General features: G+C 38.0%; 3 protein-coding genes across 7 annotated transcripts in view; 2 read left to right on the top strand and 1 right to left on the bottom strand.

Moving 5' to 3' along the window:
* Positions 1 to 7293, top strand: part of LOC100893512 (titin homolog) — a 45331-nt gene extending 38038 nt beyond the window's left edge. For 4 of the 5 annotated variants that reach the window (XM_030973809.1, XM_030973810.1, XM_030973812.1 and 1 more), the window contains 4 exons: positions 2047 to 2151; positions 2749 to 2960; positions 3545 to 3717; positions 4237 to 7293. In XM_030973809.1, the coding sequence (XP_030829669.1) occupies positions 2047 to 2151; positions 2749 to 2960; positions 3545 to 3717; positions 4237 to 4655 (909 nt within the window). In that variant the 3' untranslated portion in view covers positions 4656 to 7293. The remainder of the gene's footprint in view (positions 1 to 2046; positions 2152 to 2748; positions 2961 to 3544; positions 3718 to 4236) is intronic. The other variant, XM_030973811.1, reaches the window with a different exon arrangement.
* Positions 7294 to 8102: 809 nt separating this feature from the next.
* Positions 8103 to 10962, bottom strand: LOC105443873. The gene is made up of 2 exons (XM_030974702.1): positions 10804 to 10962; positions 8103 to 9977 (listed from the first exon to the last, which is right to left on the bottom strand). The coding sequence occupies exon 2, from the start codon at positions 9890 to 9892 to the stop codon at positions 8120 to 8122; it is 1773 nt and encodes a 590-aa protein (XP_030830562.1). The 5' UTR covers positions 9893 to 9977; positions 10804 to 10962; the 3' UTR covers positions 8103 to 8119.
* A 2653-nt stretch (positions 10963 to 13615) lies between these two features.
* On the top strand, positions 13616 to 16841 carry LOC100892294. Its single transcript, XM_003724511.3, has 3 exons — positions 13616 to 14070; positions 15191 to 15306; positions 16333 to 16841. The coding sequence occupies exons 2-3, from the start codon at positions 15226 to 15228 to the stop codon at positions 16789 to 16791; spliced, it is 540 nt and encodes a 179-aa protein (XP_003724559.1). The 5' UTR covers positions 13616 to 14070; positions 15191 to 15225; the 3' UTR covers positions 16792 to 16841.
* Positions 16842 to 18680: the final 1839 nt, after the last annotated feature.

Below are 18680 nucleotides of genomic sequence, written 5' to 3'. Positions count from 1 at the left end.
TCCTCTGGCACTCATGCATACATTGTATGACCCAAGTTTCTTTTTATTGTAGTTTTAAACTTGTGTTTTCCATAGCCATTCTTGCCATTTTCCACCTCACCACACAGTAGATGTTACATATCAGTATCTTAACCAGGGCTGTCAACCCTTCCGCATTTGGAGGGAGTCTCACGCCACCACGCTCATTCTCCTGCCGTCCCAATAGCTCATACTCCCGCTTTCCTGCTTCGATGTAGAATCTCCCGGTTCATGAAAAAACCTCCAAAGCCAAAGCCGGGAGAAAAAAAAAATGTGTTATTACCCCCCCCCCCGCTCAGCGGCTGGGTGAGTCGTTACGAAATTTTCAGCGTGATTTTTCAAATTTGTACCCCCTTGAAAAAATCTTGCATATGCTACTACCATTCAGCAAAACAAAAATGTGCATACGACCTCCCTCAAAGCAGTTCCCCAAAGTTGACAGCCCTGTCTTAAACCCATCATGCAATAGTCATTTTTGAAACTTTTCTGCACTTCATCTAACATTCACATTATCATCAGTGTTTGTCACATGTTTTACACCATAATCATAATCAATTTACACATTAGTGTTTATCAGTGGCACGTGTTTCATGTGCATCATTGCAATAATGTTGGCATGGTTCAGTATTCGATGTCATACTTGAAAACTTCACGTTTGTTTGAAAGCATTTGCACGTTTTTAACTTAAAAAAACACAAATAACAAATCATATCATCTTTGTCATCTTATCTCTGACATTTCGCTGCATTCATTTCATTGGATAAAAAATTTGCATAATTACTTGGGTGAGTTGAAAATTAGTGTATAATAAGAGAAGGTTCCCAGTTGTATCTGCCTGTAATCTAGAATTGTGCTAGAGTTCTGTCATTTTGTGCATTATGTCTTTAGTCAGGCATTATCTTCAAAGCTATCTCCAATAGGAAGTTTGTTGAACAAGTCAAGGTGAAACCTTGGTGAAATGATGATTTTCCCCTCTACTCTAGTTAACATAAAATAGTATATAAGTAGTCGACAAATAGTGAAAAAACAGCACAGATATTATGTTTTTTTTTTTTTTTTTTAACTCTGAATATATTTTCCATCTTTCTTAGCCTAAAAAAATTTGTGAATTTTCCACAAAAAAATAACAGAAAAATAGTCTAGTTTTCTAGGAAATACCGCAAAATTATAAAAAACAAATATAGATTAAATAGCCCCCACCCACCAACAAAATACCAGGGTAATTACTTGTGCAATATAAGTTATAGTATTTTGATAGCAGAGAAAAGAATAAAAGGATGAAATTAATAAATTTGCTTCATTCATATGTATTATTTACAGCTTGTAAAGTTTATAAATGTTACATACATTTTTGTAATATACATGCAAATAGTGATCATCATCATAAATGCATTTCTACTTTCACTTTAATTCATTCAATCGCAATAACAGACTTTGAAGTAAAGATCGATTCCATCTTCAAGTAACCGCTCCAAGCACTTTCCCAATGGATTCAACTTGAACACAGCACTTTGAGTGCACGCTCTCCACTCGACTTGACAGCATTCCAGCTAGATGCAATTTTTCCAAGCAGACCCACTACCCCCCATTTTTGTATGCAGTAGATGTGCTGATACAGCCTCAATTAATCAATTCATTTCACATTGAATAAAGTAACATGCAAATAACATTATTGAAGGACACTTGCAACTCTCTTCTCTTAAATTCTACAGCTTCTTTCCCCTGCATCATCAGCTAAGAAGTTACGTACAAATATGCCTCCCTCCTAACCATTAATTGAACACTGTATTTCACGTCGTGTAGTATTTACCATTTCATTTGAAAATTTCACAATTTCACAATCACATTCCACATTCCAAAGTACACATACATTTCTGAACAAAATGTCCTTGATCCATACATAGTTACAATATACATGAGTACCTCCCCTTCCCTGTACTAAACAGCTTGTATCCATTTGCCACTACCGGTAAATGAAAGCGATGATCCTTCTGATTCATTGACATGTTGATCTTTATACACATGCAGCCTCCTTCGTTGCCTCCTGAACTCCCTGTTGATGAAATCAAGCTGGAGCCATCGGTCTCGGCTGCACCCAGCGAGGATTACTCCGAGATAACAGACTTCACAGAGGTAAGTGCCGGGAAGCGGGAATGAGAAATGATCTAGAAAAACCATGTCTTTAATATATACAACTTCAGACCCCCTCCTCTTGGATAATGCCCCCCCCTCCCACCCCAACAAGACAACTACCCCCTAGGACATCTCTTCAAGACATATTAAAGGTTTAATATACCTGTAATATGGCTTGTATTCCTTTCAAGGGGTAGTGGTCCACTGATGGTCCAGGTGCCCAGTTGCCTAAGTAATAATCCTGCTAGCTAGGTAGGATGGGAGTACAATGTATTTGTTTAAAGGGGAGAAGGGTTGATGTCTTTGCATGTATACTTTTTTAAAGACAAATACAAAGTAAAGTCAAACCTGTCTATACCGACCACCCAAGGGAAACACAAAAAGTGGTCTTTTTAGACAGGTTCCTTTAGTACATGTTTCAATGTTAAGAAACCATTTTCAAGGGAAACAAAAAATGTGGTCATTGTAGACGGGTGGTCACTGAAGCAGGTTTGACGGTACATGACTTGCTTTCTAACCGATGATTGGTCGATGTTCATGAAACATGTCTACTAGCTAACATCATATCTTTGTCCTCTCACATCTCGTATCTTGAAGGATTCAACAAACGAAGGACCAAACAGCATCTCTCGTTCCCAAGCCAAAGCTTTCAAGAGAGCCGCGGAGGCTGAGAAGAGGAAAGCAGCGGTGGAGAAGAAGAGAAGAGACCGGGACGAGGCAAAGAAGAGAGCCCAAGGGGAAGCTGAGAGAGCGGAGAGGATCAAGCAGGAGTACGAAGATGAGAAGAAGAGGAAGGAGGCAGAAGCACTGTAAGAAATGTTGGAGTAGAGTAAAAGTCTACCACAAAATGCTACTTCACACTTATGTGATAAAAAAGGCAATGTACATGTAATAAGCTCTATAAAGCTTTTGCCTGCCTCACATACAAAATAATTGTTGTTGCTTTCAATGCGATTAGTCCATAAAGACAGGAATTAGTGGGATTAGTCCATCTGATTTAAACTTTCTTGCAAAAACAGATTCATTTAAAATAGAAAAGCCTCTACACTTGGGAGCATGATAGACTTTCAGAAGCTGTATAATGTTACTTCATGAAAATGGGCAAGTATCATTACAAGACACATACTGTAGGAGCTAAATCACTTGATCTTTTGTTTTGATCACTCGGACTTCCAATTATTTTGCATTCCAGTCTGAAACACTCAAAGAACCACCAAATTGATGATTCGTATTCAAGTCTATTTTATGAGATTTTATTCTTTTGCATCAATCCTATTGAGATTTGAATTAACTCACATGGAGGGACATTTTATGATTATATTTCTGGAATGAGAAATGTATTCTTTCCCCATTTCACAATCAAACGCTTATTATTTTTTGCCCGACTGTCTAGGGAGAGGGCAGCAAGGGCAGTAGAGGAACGAGAGAAGCTGGCCAATCAAGAGGAGGAACGCAAGAGACAAGCCGCTCTGGCAGCAGAGAGGGAACGCAGACAACAGGCCGAGTACAAACGCAAGATGGAGGAGATGGCTCGCAAGAAGCGTGAAGAAGATATGAAAAGAAAAGGTACGTGTAGATTTTATATCAAATCAAAAACATCTCTCTGATATTTGTTTTTACAAGATACATGACATTTTAAATCCTGACTGAGGAAAATAAATACTTTGTATACATATATGTCACTTTATATGTGACTTTATATGCGTATATGTGACTTGATAAACATATATGTGACTTTATATACATATATGTCACTTTATATATCACAACCTGAAAACCTGTACATACATGCAGTAAGACATACAGTGCATCTTATTGACTTAAATAACTCTGTCAATTTATCCTCTACTTTCAATGTTTTGTTTTGCATTAAATTTTATGATGATATGTAATAGTAGATGACCCATTTAAGGATGTGGAAAACTGTTATGTGGAATCTATATTTGAGTGATGTCATTCATGTACAAAGAATACATAATGTTTGTCGTGGAAGATCCTTTTTGGTATATTTCGGACAATTCTACTTGTATCCTTTCAAGCATGTTTTTAAACATTTTCTTCTTCGGAATGTCTTTTTTATTTTAGCTGAAGACGAACAACGAAAGAAAGAAGAGGCAGAGCGAATGCGCATCGAGGCTGAGATGCTAGCAGCAATGGAGGAAGCCGAGCGTATCGAGTTCGAGAAGCGTCGAAAAGCCGAAGAACTTGAGGCGGCCAGGATCGCGGAGGAAGAACGCATCAAGCGCGAGATCGAAGACAAGATCGCGGAGGAGAAGGCGCGACTGCTGGCGATCGAGCTCGCGAAGCAGCAGAAGGAGGTGGAGGCGAGGCTAGCGTTCAACAAGGAACTGCACTCGGAAGCAAACGTCTTCACTCACTCTCAGGACATGACGAGGGCGTTCACCTGGTCTTACTTTGAGCTCCTGGAGCATCTGGGGATAGATATCCCTGATTCACTGAAGGATCATTACAAGGAGATTGCAGAGAGTAAAGGAGATGGCTAAAGAACGGTCGACCGTCTAGTAGAACTCTTTCAAATGATAATTCATGCAGGGTTTCCATTTAGATTGCATAAAACAGAAATCCAATCTTAATGGCATAGTAATCTAATAGTAAGCAGAAATATCAGAAAAGCTCTGATGAAAGTTTGAACAAATCAGAAAAACGGAAAGCAGTGATATAGTCTTGTACACAACAAATGGGAGGGTTTTCCATGCATACGTCACAATCCACTGACAAAATTGCCAATTTTGAGATTTGCATAGCTTTATTGATCTCATTTTTCGAACATTCATAACTCTCTGACTATTGGTCCGTTTTACACTTTCACCATTTTATGTGTCTGATTTAAGTCAAAAATGCAATTTATCAACACATATTTTATTTATTGATTTTGAAGGGATTACTTTCATTTTCTGCTTGAACAGGGGACTCTGATAATTGCAGTTTATTAAATTTCATTTGCCTGTGTTTGTAAATGTGATAGTTATATCAATGAACACAAAGTATATCATCAATTTTGTGACCAAAGGTTAAACATGTAAATACCTTCAAGGCACACAAATTTCAAAATGTCTGTTCAAACATTTCAGACATTTCAAGCATTCCATTTATGCCTCAACAAATTTGCAAGAAACAACTTAATTTATGTTTTGTTGTCGTTGATTTCTTTTTGTTCAAGACTTTTAGCACATTTGGAACTACTTTTTAATGAACAAATATTTTAGGGGAGATATTTTCCATGTCCATGCTATTTTTCTTTAACAAGGCGAAATGTTGTCGGAATTCTCTCTGTTAGAACTCGTTAAAGGAATTTTCACCAATGTATCCACATCATCGCAGCAAGTGATCAATTATAAGGTGCTGTTACAAATTAAAAAGTGGTTTATGTGTCACTGAGCAACTTGGGCCTTAAGGAGTTAAGTCTATGTTACACTAGTTATTGACTTCAATGGGGTGTTGGGTGGAGTTAAGTCTTTGTGGTTCCTAGAAAGCCCACATCTTTCTGAACATTTTGATATGAAATACTCATTTTGGCAAAGTATGGAGTTACCTCTTTGTGTCACCAACCCTTGATGTAGGAAAATGAAATTGATGTAAATAATTGTCAATTTTAACTCAATATGAACTGAACATTTGCAGTGGAGTGAATGCATATCTTATTAGACTTATCGACACAAGAAACTGGTATTAGCCATTATGTTTAAAAAATCATCAGTTTTTAATACATAATGTTGATATACGAAACGATATAATAACAAAAGAAACTACATTGTATCGTTTTTAGTCCTTTAGTTCATAATAACATTTGTGCTCAGTTACATGTGAATGAACAATACATTTATGGAGACATTTTCATTTTAGTTCAAATCATAGTCTACATGTACATACCTTGATAGACAAAAGTATGAATACAACATTAAGTCAAATGTTTCAACATTAAACGGAATTCGTAAATTGTATCATTTGTTTGTACATGAATTTTGTAGATAGCTACATGTATGAATTCAAATATTTTCCTTCTATGCAGTTTGGTATTTAGAATCTATGCAGAAACATATCTATTCATAATTACACACATATGCATGTTCATGTAGAAGTTATATATTGAACTATATATATTTTTGGATGTAATGTACATGAACATGAGGTAATTAAAGAAATATATCCTAGTGCTTTCATGATTTCATGGAAATGTCATAATGCTACAATAATATTACGACATAGTAGTTTGTACTCTGCTTTGTTCTCTTATTATACTAAGAACAGTTTGATTGAATGATAGTATATGCAAAGGATCCGTCCCTGTATATAGGAAAATTGGTATATCAGAAAGAGACTTTTTTAAATGTCAAATCTCATTGAAATCTTAAAAAACCTATATGCACACCTACTTGTAATTTGAAGTGTGTAAATTGTAATTGAAATCAATGTGCAATATGAATCGATGTTCAAATTGAACTAGAAATTTGATGATAATCTTTCACATGGACAAAATAAGATAAATACAAAACGTGGTGTGAAAATATAGTTTATATAGATTAGCATGCGTTATACTATAGTCATGCTCGTAGATGTTTGTGTATGTTGATAAAAGTGTGTCATATGAAACCTCAAGTATATTTATTGGTGATTTGGCTTCAAATCAAATGCATTTCCGTCCTTTTAACATGAACACAGGGTTGGTGTATATTCTGGTGTTATGAGTGGTCAAACTATATCGGTCAAAGGTCAAACAATTGCTTGGTTCTATTTTACAATTTTGATGGATGAGAATATCATGCATTGAGAGCCAGAAAAGGCATTAACTCCTTGGCTAATTGTACACAGACCTAACGATTTTCTGGCTTGCAACAGAAAGTATGATGACTTGATGAAATGAATGTTAATCTGCATCTAGTATTTGCCACAATGCACTAGCCAAAGACAATGGCACAGATATGTCAGATGTTTGAAAAGTGTATTTAAGAACCTGTACAGTGAAGGTACAAGGATGTCCATACTGGCAGAATAACATTAATCCTAGCTTCATGTCTGCTTCAGGTTTACTCTCTTTTATCCTGCCTTTTAAATTGATGACATGGCATATATGGAAATACAGAGATATAATTGAAATAAATTTGACATTATCCTAACTTTAAATCTCTTTGTTCACTTCTTGTCAACTCACCTGGACTGTACGGTATGGATGTAGGTTGTACAGCGCTTGCTCCTGCAAACATTGCTCTGTGCCGATTTCCCCTGATTTCCTATACAAATAGAATGCTTATAACTGCAATCCTAGACCCAACACTAAACCTACGTGGATTCCTTACCCCTAACCTAGAACCCAATTGCAACCCTTACCCGAATCCTAATCCTATACCTTTGATGAAGTAGAGCCCAGAGCAATTGCTGCAGGGGCAAATGTCTGATCAGCACGAATGTAAGGAGGAACCATGAACGATGAACTGTTTGTGTGCTTGATTGGAATTTTGTAGGCTGCTTTAGGGTAGTCGCTTTTTAGTTGAACAGTTTTAAAGGCCCACTGCACTACTTGTAGCTACTTGCGCCCTCTATATAACAAACCATGCCTAATCGGTGACCATTGGTCCCCCATGATCCTCTTTTTCTTATGTTAACTGAGAGCTGAGTTGATGAGATAACCACCTGTCCAGTGACCTTGCAGGGCAGTCTAATCCCTCCTGTAAACTATGGCAGATACGCTTTAAAAATATCAAAGTTAAAAGTGGTATGCTCTGGTAATCCTAGGAACATTATTATAATGAAGATCCTGGCTCAAAAATATCAGAGATTAGAATTCAGAGATTGAGTAGCCCCTGATTCAGATTTCATGTTTAGAGCCAGAAGGTTGTGAAATCTGTGTTAGAGTACATGAGTTAATGCCCTTCTGGCCCCAAACAGACAACGTAAACTGTAAATGACACCTTGCCAATGCTTATTACCGCCTATTGTACAGATTGCATGTTCATTGCGATGACTTTGTGGACTTGGGAACACCTTGTGTCAAGGTCTTCTCCAGATGTTTGAAGTCTACCACCCGGCGGTATTCCAGAAGATAGTCGCCATCGCACACCACCAGACTGCCCATGGAAGTCATGGCACACCTGGACAAGTAGTTTGATCTAGAGGACACCTCAAAGGACACAATGTCCTTCTCCTCCACTTGCCCATCCAGGGATGTAATGGTGACGTTAATTGAAGTTTTCCCCTTCTTGTAGTACACCACAAAGAGCCTGTTCCCAATCTGATCAACACCACACTGTGCCCCAGCCCAGTCTGGATCATCCACTGTCCTCTGTATGCTGCCTGTGCTGTCAACAACCGTAAACTCTGCATTTCCAGTCCGTACGACGATGTGCCCTGAGGGTGTTGTCTGAATGCCACTGATGGTTTTTCCTGGAAATGTCATCTTTCCAAGAAGTATTCGGTTTCCAGGATCAATGAAGTAGATAGTTGGACTGCCATCATTGGTCGACGAAAGAATCAGACCATCCTTGGTCACAGCAACGAATCTGTGGAATCCTGCTGGCACAGGTATCATGTTGGTGAATATGCCATCGGTGCTGTAGAGGCTTACGCAATTGCTGTTGTAGTGACCACAGACAACAGTGTCACTTTTGAGTGGGGCACAGTCCCATACTTTTGCATCAGAACCTTTGGATGATATGAACAGACGTGTCTTTTGTGTTGCCAGGCTTGCCACATAGAGTTGTGAGGATTCATTGTCGAGAAGTGCCATTAGGTCATCATCAATGGCAGTGACAAAGAGTGGATCTTTAACGTATTCTGGGATTTTGATTCTCTGCTTCAGCTCCCAAGATCTGTTCAATCCAATCAACTGACCAATCAGACGATTTTCATGTCTCCTCACAAATCGAACCTTTCTTGTTAGTTGGGCAAGATAGGTTGCAGAATCGGCTTCATCTGTCTTTCCATCTGTCTTTCCACCTGTGACTTGTTGCTTTAATGCATTGCTACACTCTACAATATGCTTTTGGCCTGAGCTCAGAAGCTCGTTTAGCTGTTTGTGCATGCTCCTTAGATCTGACATATTATCTTTTACATATGTCTGATTAGTTTGCATAGCTGCATAAAATCTGTCATTGACATCAGATAACTCGGTTAGCATGATTTGGCTTCTCATATTAATCTCTCCTTTAATCTTATCTGCTTCTTGATCAACTTGAGCAATTTCATCCCTGAATCGCTTCAGTTCTTTATCAAATCTGCTCTGTATTTCCTGTTGTTTTCTTGCTCTCTCCTGACTGGATATTCGTATTTCCTCGGCCGTTGCAGCTCTGATATCCCTCTCGACCTCTCTAAAATGTTCCCCAAGGTTTGTTGCCTGTTCTTCAACCGTCTTCTCGACTAGCTGCATCGCGTCCATTTTAGCTGTGACCTGTTGCAGGTGATCCCTGCAAGACAAACGATGCCTTTGCGCCACATCCTCGATGTCCTCTACATGATGATCTTGATTCCTGTGGTGTGTGATAGCACAAATCTGGCAGATGGCTGCGCCACAGGAACTGCAGAAGAACTCAACTGGCTTTTGGGGATGTCTCGGACATCGCCAAGTTTCAGTTGGACTCACCGGATCTACACCCGCATCAGATGGAACATGGCTCAGACAATCCTGGCATACTATTTTCCTTTGCAGCGTAGACCAGCTTTGAGCAGAAGTAATTGCACAGTCGCAGTTCTCGCACTGGAAACATGGTTCCCAACCACCCGATGCCATAGTAAGTGAATGCGGATGAAATGCTTAAGAGAGTCAAAGTCGCCTCTTGAAGAGCTTGATCCGAAGTCAGTCGCTTCAATAAAAACTGAAATTATGAAGCAGAATATACATTTGTTTATTATCAAATTCTGTTTTATTACATGTACAAATGGGTTCTAGGATGCCTACCCCCTGGACATCCTACCCCAGACAACCACCCCAAGTCAACTACCACCTAGGACAACTACCCCATAGGATAACTCCCTCTAGGGCAACCACCCTCTAGGACGACTACCCCCGGAGAAACTACCCCCCCCCCCAGACCTACAACAACCATGCTCTAGGACAACTACCCCCTGGACAACTATCCTAGGGGGTAGTTGTCTGGTAGTTGTCCGGGGTAGTTGTCCTAGGGGATAGTTGTCCAGGGGGTGGTTGTCCTATGGGGTAGTTGTCCTAGGGGGTACTTGACCGGGGTTGGTTATCGCGGGGGAGGGGGGGGGGTGGATGTCCAGGGGGTAGGTGTCTGGATACGGTATAAATAGTAACGTTGTACACTTATAAAACTGATATAGTCTTTATCTATAGCACAGCAAACATCCGTTACCTATTTCCAATGAACTTTAGAATTTCATTCAAAAAAATAAAGATTGTGATACAGTTTACCATCGATCAGAATAGTTCGAAGCTCTGTAATACGTACTTATTTATTTCAAGGATTTGTACATTTAGAATAACCCTCTTCGGATGAGATACATGTATCATGCTATGATCATATCAAATGGAGAATACATGCAGAATTTCATTCCCCCCCCCCCCTCAAAATATTCGATTACAAATTAAAGAATCTATTTAGCTGTTGTGGTGGAATAAGAGACACATATAAGGAAAGGTGGGTTACGTTTATACTCAAACGCGGTATCATAACTTACCTGTGTTCCGTCTCTTTAAAAGATATCTGTATTTCCAGGTTGCTGAACAGTAGAAACATCAAATCAGGATACATGTTGATGATGTTCGCTACAATGCGTTATTTCGATAAGCGGAGTTTCACAAGACTATAACTGGCAAAGTAATTAGCTCCAAAGTTCAATCTAAAAAATCAAAAAATAATTCATTCCCCTATGTGTACATATTTTCTTTCTCGTTTAGCGCTGTTTTAATTGCTTCAAATATTTAAGGTGGTTTTTTGTAGTTGACTGAACAGAACAAAAATCATAACTTTGTGAAATGAAAATGCAGTATACCACTTCCGCCTTCCTTACGAAAACAAAGTTCCCCATTCTTGAACGTTTTCGCAAAATACACATTCTTTTGTACGTGTGACGATCCACGCATGAGTTGAACTGGATAGACATATTTACTTTATACATCGCCTACGTAACAAAAGTAAACAAATTCTAGAGTTAAAGATAATTTTAGGTATAGGCCTCATTGAATTGCATGAACTGTAGGTTTATATTATGGATACATTGAAATGACTGCAAAGTTAAATGGTAGTTTGGTTCCTAATTTGCTAGAGCATAATCTTTTTCCTTTTCTTCTTCTTCTTCTTGTTCTACTCCCTTTTTTCTTTTTCTAATCATTTTCCTCTTCCTTCTTCTTCTTAATATTCTTCTTCTTCGGTCGTCTTCTTCTTCTTCTTGTTCTTGTTCATCTTCTTCCTCTTCTTCTCCTCCAGAGGTGCATGGTAAAACTGTTTTTTGATGATATACTGGTAAATGAAGGTTAAATCTTAATCAGTATTGTAATTATTTTCAATCGAACTGACTTGATGGATGCTTTGTAAGTGGGGATGGGGGGGGGGGCGGGAGGCGGTTCACTTTCCTTTTCCCTCTTCGCCTTCATTTTCTCTTCTTCTCTCCTTTGGCGTCTGATTGAGACAACTGCCCATATGCCCTCTCCCCACCCCCCCCCCCTCACCTTCAGATACGCCGCTAGAGATCAAAAGAGGTAACAACCATGATAACACTAGAAAAATAAAAGTGATAAAAGGGTAACAATGATTCGGATCCTGAAAGTGGATGAATCAATCGCCATTGTTGGCATACAGAGAGAGATGTTCAATCGATATGCAATCAAATTTATCCTACCATCATGCATATGGTCTGTAATGCTGATATAACGAGAACGTATAACTTTAATCCTATAACTGTTCATTAAATCGATTTTACGTCAATGTATAATTAGTGGGTCATCATTTTTCCTTTTTACGACTCTCATATGCTATTAAACCCTGCAGTTCCACCCCATGAATTCGTTTACCTGCTACTATACTGATATGCTTTGATACATGCATGTACATCGTAAGAAAGAAATATAGAGATGTCAGACGGATTTCATGGGCCTTTGCCTATACAAGGATTTATATATATACATGCGAGTCATGATGACCGATATCCAATTAACGCCAATCTAAAGAAGGATTGAAGCGTTGACATGAAATAACAGTAATTTCTTCATTGTTTGGATTCGTTGTATTTGTATAGTCAACGCCAGTTTGATAGGCCTAATTTACGCAGTCCATCCTTGCCAACGTGAAAATTATCTTATGTTAGCCTGTATGCAGGCGCGTACGCAGGGGGGGGGGGGGGGGGGGGGGTTGGTTGGGGGTTGAACCCCCCTTTAACTGTTTTATGTGTGTGTTTTGGAGGAACCCCCCGCCCCTTTGTTTTTTTGTTTTAATTATAAAAAATAATAACAATAAAACAAAAAAATTGTGGTAATGGATGACCCAACAAAGCTGACCTTACCCCCCCCCCCCCCCCTCAACGAAACGAAATATCGATCGGTCAAATTTTCTAATTTTGGGACACACACAAAAAAAATGTCCTCTTACCCCCCCCCCCCCCTTTTTTTTTTAAAATCAACATGGTAGTTATATAGATTAGGTAGCCATGAATATGTTATTACATATTTGAATTTAGTAACTATTAACTTCTTTTATTTCACTCTACCCTAAAAAAATAAAAATGTTGACATAGGTGACTGTTTAAGACGTACAATCAGGGGTACTCCAGACAAATATTCATTCATATCCTGACACTGTCATTGGGGCATTAATCACGTTTACTTACATTTTTTTTTATATAGTTTCGTATAATAGCCTTGTGACTCGAGATGATCATGTCTTGTTAAACGTTCATGATGAAGTAATGTAGCTGAAATTTTGAGGCAAATGGAAAGTATGAAAATTACGAATCAAAAATACTTTGTCATCTACAAAATAGTACAAACATAGCTTTATTTACCAAACAACACTAATAAGGAACCGCTCAGTCTAGACTGTAATCGGCGAAGTCTTCCTTTACTCAACGTGCTCGAATGGGATGTAAGAAGACAAATTCCTATTTTTTGAGATAAAAGGATATAAATAACAGAACTAGACTCTTGTTTAGCACGAGTTAAGTAGATAACGTCCAAATGAAATAATAGGATCTGAAGTAGGGTACCATTTTGATTCCGAAAATGCCTCTGATTGGCGCCGCAGAGGGTGTAATTATGGTACACAGGGGGGCGATATATTACCCGTGAAGGTGTGGTTGATTCTTGTCAAAGCTTTAGAGTCGATGTATAACGACACGATCTATACAAAGCATTGGGTAATTAAAGTGATCTGCGGTTAGGCGGGATGGAGGCGGGGAGGGGTTATTATTACACGAGAAGACATGATTATATGAAGATGCTTCGCTTCGGAGCACCTCAGACGTCTGAAGACAGTCTGAAAGCTAATGACTGGTAGGTGGGAGACAGTCCTCCAAAATACTCCTTGAGGAATAAAGACTGGAGGTGGAGATGAGTCACATTGTAATGTCAATCAGATCTTCTTCACGTTCTACGTGTCTTGCTCATAACAACAAGTCTTCCAGAATAGAGCGTTTAATCCAGTTTGAAAAAAACACCGAGATCTCATATTACGGAATTCTACATTTGATAATTTTTTTCCTACATTTGCTGCAGACTGTATCGCGTTAAACTTGAAATTATTTGCATGAACACTGTCATTTCTTCCCGCCGCATGCAAACATGGATCATTGAACTCTCAACCCACTATTGACGTCTGTTAAGTTCACAACCCACAACGTTCATCAATATACATGCCTGTTTTTTGATTTTTTTTTTCTCGGAAAAAACGGATCCCGATATAGAAAATCAGGATTAATTGGAATTTCATATCGAATCAAAGGATTGGCGGTCGGGTAAGTGTCAATATTTTCCTCCCGTATCACTCTAACAAATTTTACCTGGTCCATTATGATCATATTATTGGTGTTTATACTAAGTTCGTAAGTTCTATATTAAAATTACTTTCGAGAAATAAACGAAAGGTAATGTTATTTGTTATAAATGCGCGGACATCACAATGATGTATTACGTAATCTGAACACTTTTTTGTTGGTAAAAGTAATTTATTGATAAACATATGTTTTTGAACAAATCAAACAATCATACACAATCAATTGAAATAACATCGTAGCATCCTTACATAATTCAAATAAAACATGTTTCATTTTCTTGAATAACATTGTTTTAAAAAATGCATAGCTTTTTTGTTTTACAATACTTTCGGTTATGGATTAGTCTTTTGAAAATACATGAAAATAAATGTAAGATAAACTGCGTATTTTGCATATATGGTAAGAACATTTTAAACTGTTTAATATTTTGTTTACAAGTTTTAACCTTTAATCCGTATTTTATAATGTAATCCGAACATGATTCATATAGGATATACAATAGGGTATTGAAATCGCCCTCGAATTAGTCTTTCGAAAGTACTGTAGTTGCGCTCGTGTATTTTAAGCCGTATCTAACATGTTTACAGCATGTATTACTCGATATGATGTAAGAGATCTAGTGGTATTTTCCTTCTTAATTGTTTGGAAGTATAATCGTAACCATCGATGCTATAAATGAGTGGAAATTAGTTTAGATTATCAATTATGTTTAAGTTGTATCAGCGGTAGTCAGTTTTAAGATCACGTTTAATTGAGACAGGTTTGGACAAAATAAAGTTTAATTATCATAATTGGAAATTTAGAAAAGTAATACCAATGACCCATGTACATTGCCAGACATCACATTTACATTATTCTGTACGTATCCAACATATTTTTATATCGCTTAAATTTACTCCATTTTCAGTACTTGCTCTAAGGCATATTAATATTTTTGCTCTGAAATTAATCATGTTTGAAATTTTTTTATTTTCATGCAATGATTTCCAATTCTACTTTCAGTTTCGTTATTTCTGTAACATTGCTTTCTGCGAATATGGTCAAGAAAATTGTACTATTTGTGTACTCTATTTTCCAACAGTGTTTGAGACCTCCTATAAAGTTCTAATCCTGCTGATGATGGCCGGCAGAAGACTCCATCTCAGTCCTTGTGTTGCGAATGATTTGGCATTGATAGACAACCTACGTTCGGATCTCGTGAGTGAAAGCGTCTGTGTTTGATTCTCACTATCAGGGGCGGATCCAGGTATTTTTTTTAATGGGGAGGGAGGGCACAATTCCGAAAAAAATTCTGAAGGGCAAAAAAAAAAAAAAAAAAATTAAAAAAAAAGATCTACATGAGGTGATTCACACAAAAAGAAAAGAAAAGGGTTACATTTTTTGTCCAGGTTCCTGTTTGTGTCGAAATTTCTAAATTTTGATAAAGGGTGTGGGAATTCAGGCACATTTTTCTTTAGTGCACATAATGTATACCACCTTAAGCTCGATTAAAAAAAAGGCATCGGCTGATTGCCCCCCCCCGCTCCCCCCCCCCCTCCCCCAATTCCGCCACTTCGTCCGATGAAACATTAAATTGACTGGTCCATGGTCCAACACAGAATTTAAATACTTTACAAGCTGTCTATTAAGAGTGAGGTTTTCTTTGACAAAGTAGACAACGTAATCAATAAGATATTGAGAGCCAAAGTACATGCACTGGGACCCGTCTTTTAAGCTGTTGCGATTGATATCAATCGCAACTATGTACACAAGAGATAGTGGACTGCAATCTTGCGATTGATTAGAGGACTTGCGATTGATTCCGACTAATCGAAACTCTTTATAAGACGTCGCCATGGCCTGCGCAATGTAATTATGTAATCTTTGTAGACTGCAATGGTCAATTTTGTTGGATTTCTATTGGTGAATACACCAAACAAACAAGTTTTTATATTTATACATTGATTTTGTTGCAGTGTAGGCGGATTAAAGGTTATCCAAAGCGCATAGGGGCGGATCTTTTTCTGACATGCCATCTCAGGGGGGGGGGGGTGGGGGAGACGGGGGTTCCCCGAAAAATGCTTGCCCCTTTTCTCTCTAAGTAAGGAGGGGAAAGCCATCCACCATCACTATCATCTTGTTTCTTAGAACCCCCTGACTTTTTAATCCGACATGTGTTTTTAAAAGATAACTACTACCATCAATATATATTATCAATTCGTTATTTATTTATTCATTTACCAGGAAGGCATGAAGAGGGAACATAAACGAATACAACAAGATTTGAGGGACATCAGTTCTTCGTTTAAACTCTTCCGCCACGTCATTAGCTCAACTAAAAAGAAGCCCCGCCTACCAGAACCGGTTCTCGATGCGACATCACTACGTCCTGTTCCTACCATTTCCGTATTCGACCCATCGGGCCTGGTCAGCGACCACGATAACACGGGCTACGACAACGACGACGATGACAAGGATGGAAGCTCTGTCGATGGCATCACATTCTTTCGGGATATCGTTAACCAACAGTGCAGGGAAGAGCAGATTCGATCCGATGAGAAAGGCAAAGTGATGGAATTTATGCTATTCCCGCCAAGGCGGCCCAGGTCGTCGTCATGGCAACTACTGGGTAGTGCGAAATTAGGAGAGCGAGTTGGGCATTTGCTAGACCGCAGAGGGTCGTGTAAGAACAGTTTAATTTAATAATGCAGAAGGTATATCATTTGTACTGAATTAAATGTTTACAACATAAATAAACATGGCTACATGCATTTTGTCCTTGGAGGCCCCCGCACAACTACATATTCGACTTTTGCTAGAGTTTGGAAGTAACCGAATTTAAATGAGATAAAGCAATGATAATTTTTTAATGAATCCAGATGTAGGTCCTGAATAATCATGCGAAATGTAAAATTGAAATTTAGGGGGTATTAAAAGCCTTCCACTTGGAGAAATATCGGAGAGATATTGCCTCTCCCTGATGATATTTTCATTTTGTACATATTTTGATTGCATTAATGTGTGGCGCCTAACTACAATTACCATAATCATCTTTAATGAATTTAATGAATTTACTATAAAAATACAGGGGCTGCGTTACATGGATAGCGGACAAATTACGGCAAAACAAAAAAAGAAGGTACGACACAGACCATGAGGCATCGACACAGTGACAAAATTTCACCTTACGCAAAATACTTGAAGTAGATATCACTTGTTATATCGCACCAAATTAATATGATAAAACTATAAGAATTAAAGGCCAAAACAGACACACAAATACGATGCAAACTGTAAATTTATTTTGAAAATGTAAATGTTATTATATACCTCTCTTTAGTATGCTGAATAAATCTACTTATCTGTTTGGTCGAAATTTGAGTCGGGATTTTAGCCATGCCCGCCCACCGGTCAATAGTTTTTTTTAAAAGATGCCCGCCCGCCTACCGGTCAATAGTTTTTATGAAAGGTGCCCGTTTCCCCGAGTAACGGGTCGCATAATACATTTTGCTGAGATCCCAATTGGTTTACGTGTACAAAATTTGACAATGACCGGTCATTATCAAAATCACGTGTTAGGTACAGAAAATGCCTGGTCAGCGCAGTTACCACAATGCTTTTTGTATGCGATTCCCGAATGATCGAAACATTCAAGCAACTTTCCAGCGAAGACTTACAGGCAGTGTCTCAGATTTTCTGTTATTTTGTTACCAGTCTTTACTCAAGAAAAGGATATTAGGTGAGAATGCTTAGTAGCTGTGAGGGCATTAGTAAGAATTACCACCACAAGGTACCTTAAGGGTAAGAATTACTAATGCCCGAACAAAATGACGTGTGTGTTATTTTTTTTAATAAGATTATCTTTCATTTTATTAAGATCCATGTCATCATGACTGTTTCTATACTGGCTCTCGGGGACGTTACATCCTGATGTCACGTCCCGGGAGCCTACAGGCATGTAATACTATCCCAATATTCTGTATATATTTTGAATAATATGTGTAGTTTATTCTCTTTGATGTTTTAAAACCGTTTTTGCTTTTGAAGTCCACATTATATTTCTACGTTTATGAAGATTAAAGTATAGTAATATCACATACTACAGACAATGCTTTGTTATTCTTCAAATACAATAAACATGCGAGTAAGTATTCTATAAATGAGCTAAATATATATTTCTTAAAAGTTGTTCGTAAATATTGAGTTGAGTACCGGTTATACGATTAAATTCAGAAAATGTCTGGAAGCAACTGGGAAAGGAAGATTATGTAGCACATAATAATGAATAAATACAGGTTAGAAGTTTTGGCTTTGGAATGATCAAAGTGAAGAGTAAACTACAAAGTCTTTCGAAAATCGCATGCAAGGCACCCAGAAATTGATATATGGCACTAAACACGAATGTTTGGCCAAAACCTCTTGGCTATTTTTAGTCATTTTGAAGAGCAATCCTTCCAATGGGAATTTGTACTATGAAAAATGAAATGAGATAAAAATGCATAAGAGAAAGCTCACAAATTAGTTTTCATCCTAACCAAAACATATTCTTCTCTTTAAGCGGGACTGCACTACTTGTAGCTACTTGCGCCCTC

The sequence above is a fragment of the Strongylocentrotus purpuratus genome, unplaced genomic scaffold (assembly GCF_000002235.5).
Source record: "Strongylocentrotus purpuratus isolate Spur 01 unplaced genomic scaffold, Spur_5.0 spur5_scaffold_7, whole genome shotgun sequence".
NCBI classification, from domain to species: domain Eukaryota; kingdom Metazoa; phylum Echinodermata; class Echinoidea; order Camarodonta; family Strongylocentrotidae; genus Strongylocentrotus; species Strongylocentrotus purpuratus.
This window is presented reverse-complemented; position numbering and strand designations above follow the sequence as displayed.

Excerpts from the sequence above, each read along its gene's own strand:
- LOC100892294 (XM_003724511.3), top strand. The coding sequence starts at position 15,226 with ATGATGGCCGGCAGAAGACTCCATCTCAGTCCTTGTGTTGCGAATGAT. Across the intron at positions 15,307-16,332 it reads ACAACCTACGTTCGGATCTC|GAAGGCATGAAGAGGGAACA; the intron begins GTGAGTGAAAGC and ends TTCATTTACCAG.
- LOC105443873 (XM_030974702.1), bottom strand. The coding sequence starts at position 9,892 with ATGGCATCGGGTGGTTGGGAACCATGTTTCCAGTGCGAGAACTGCGAC.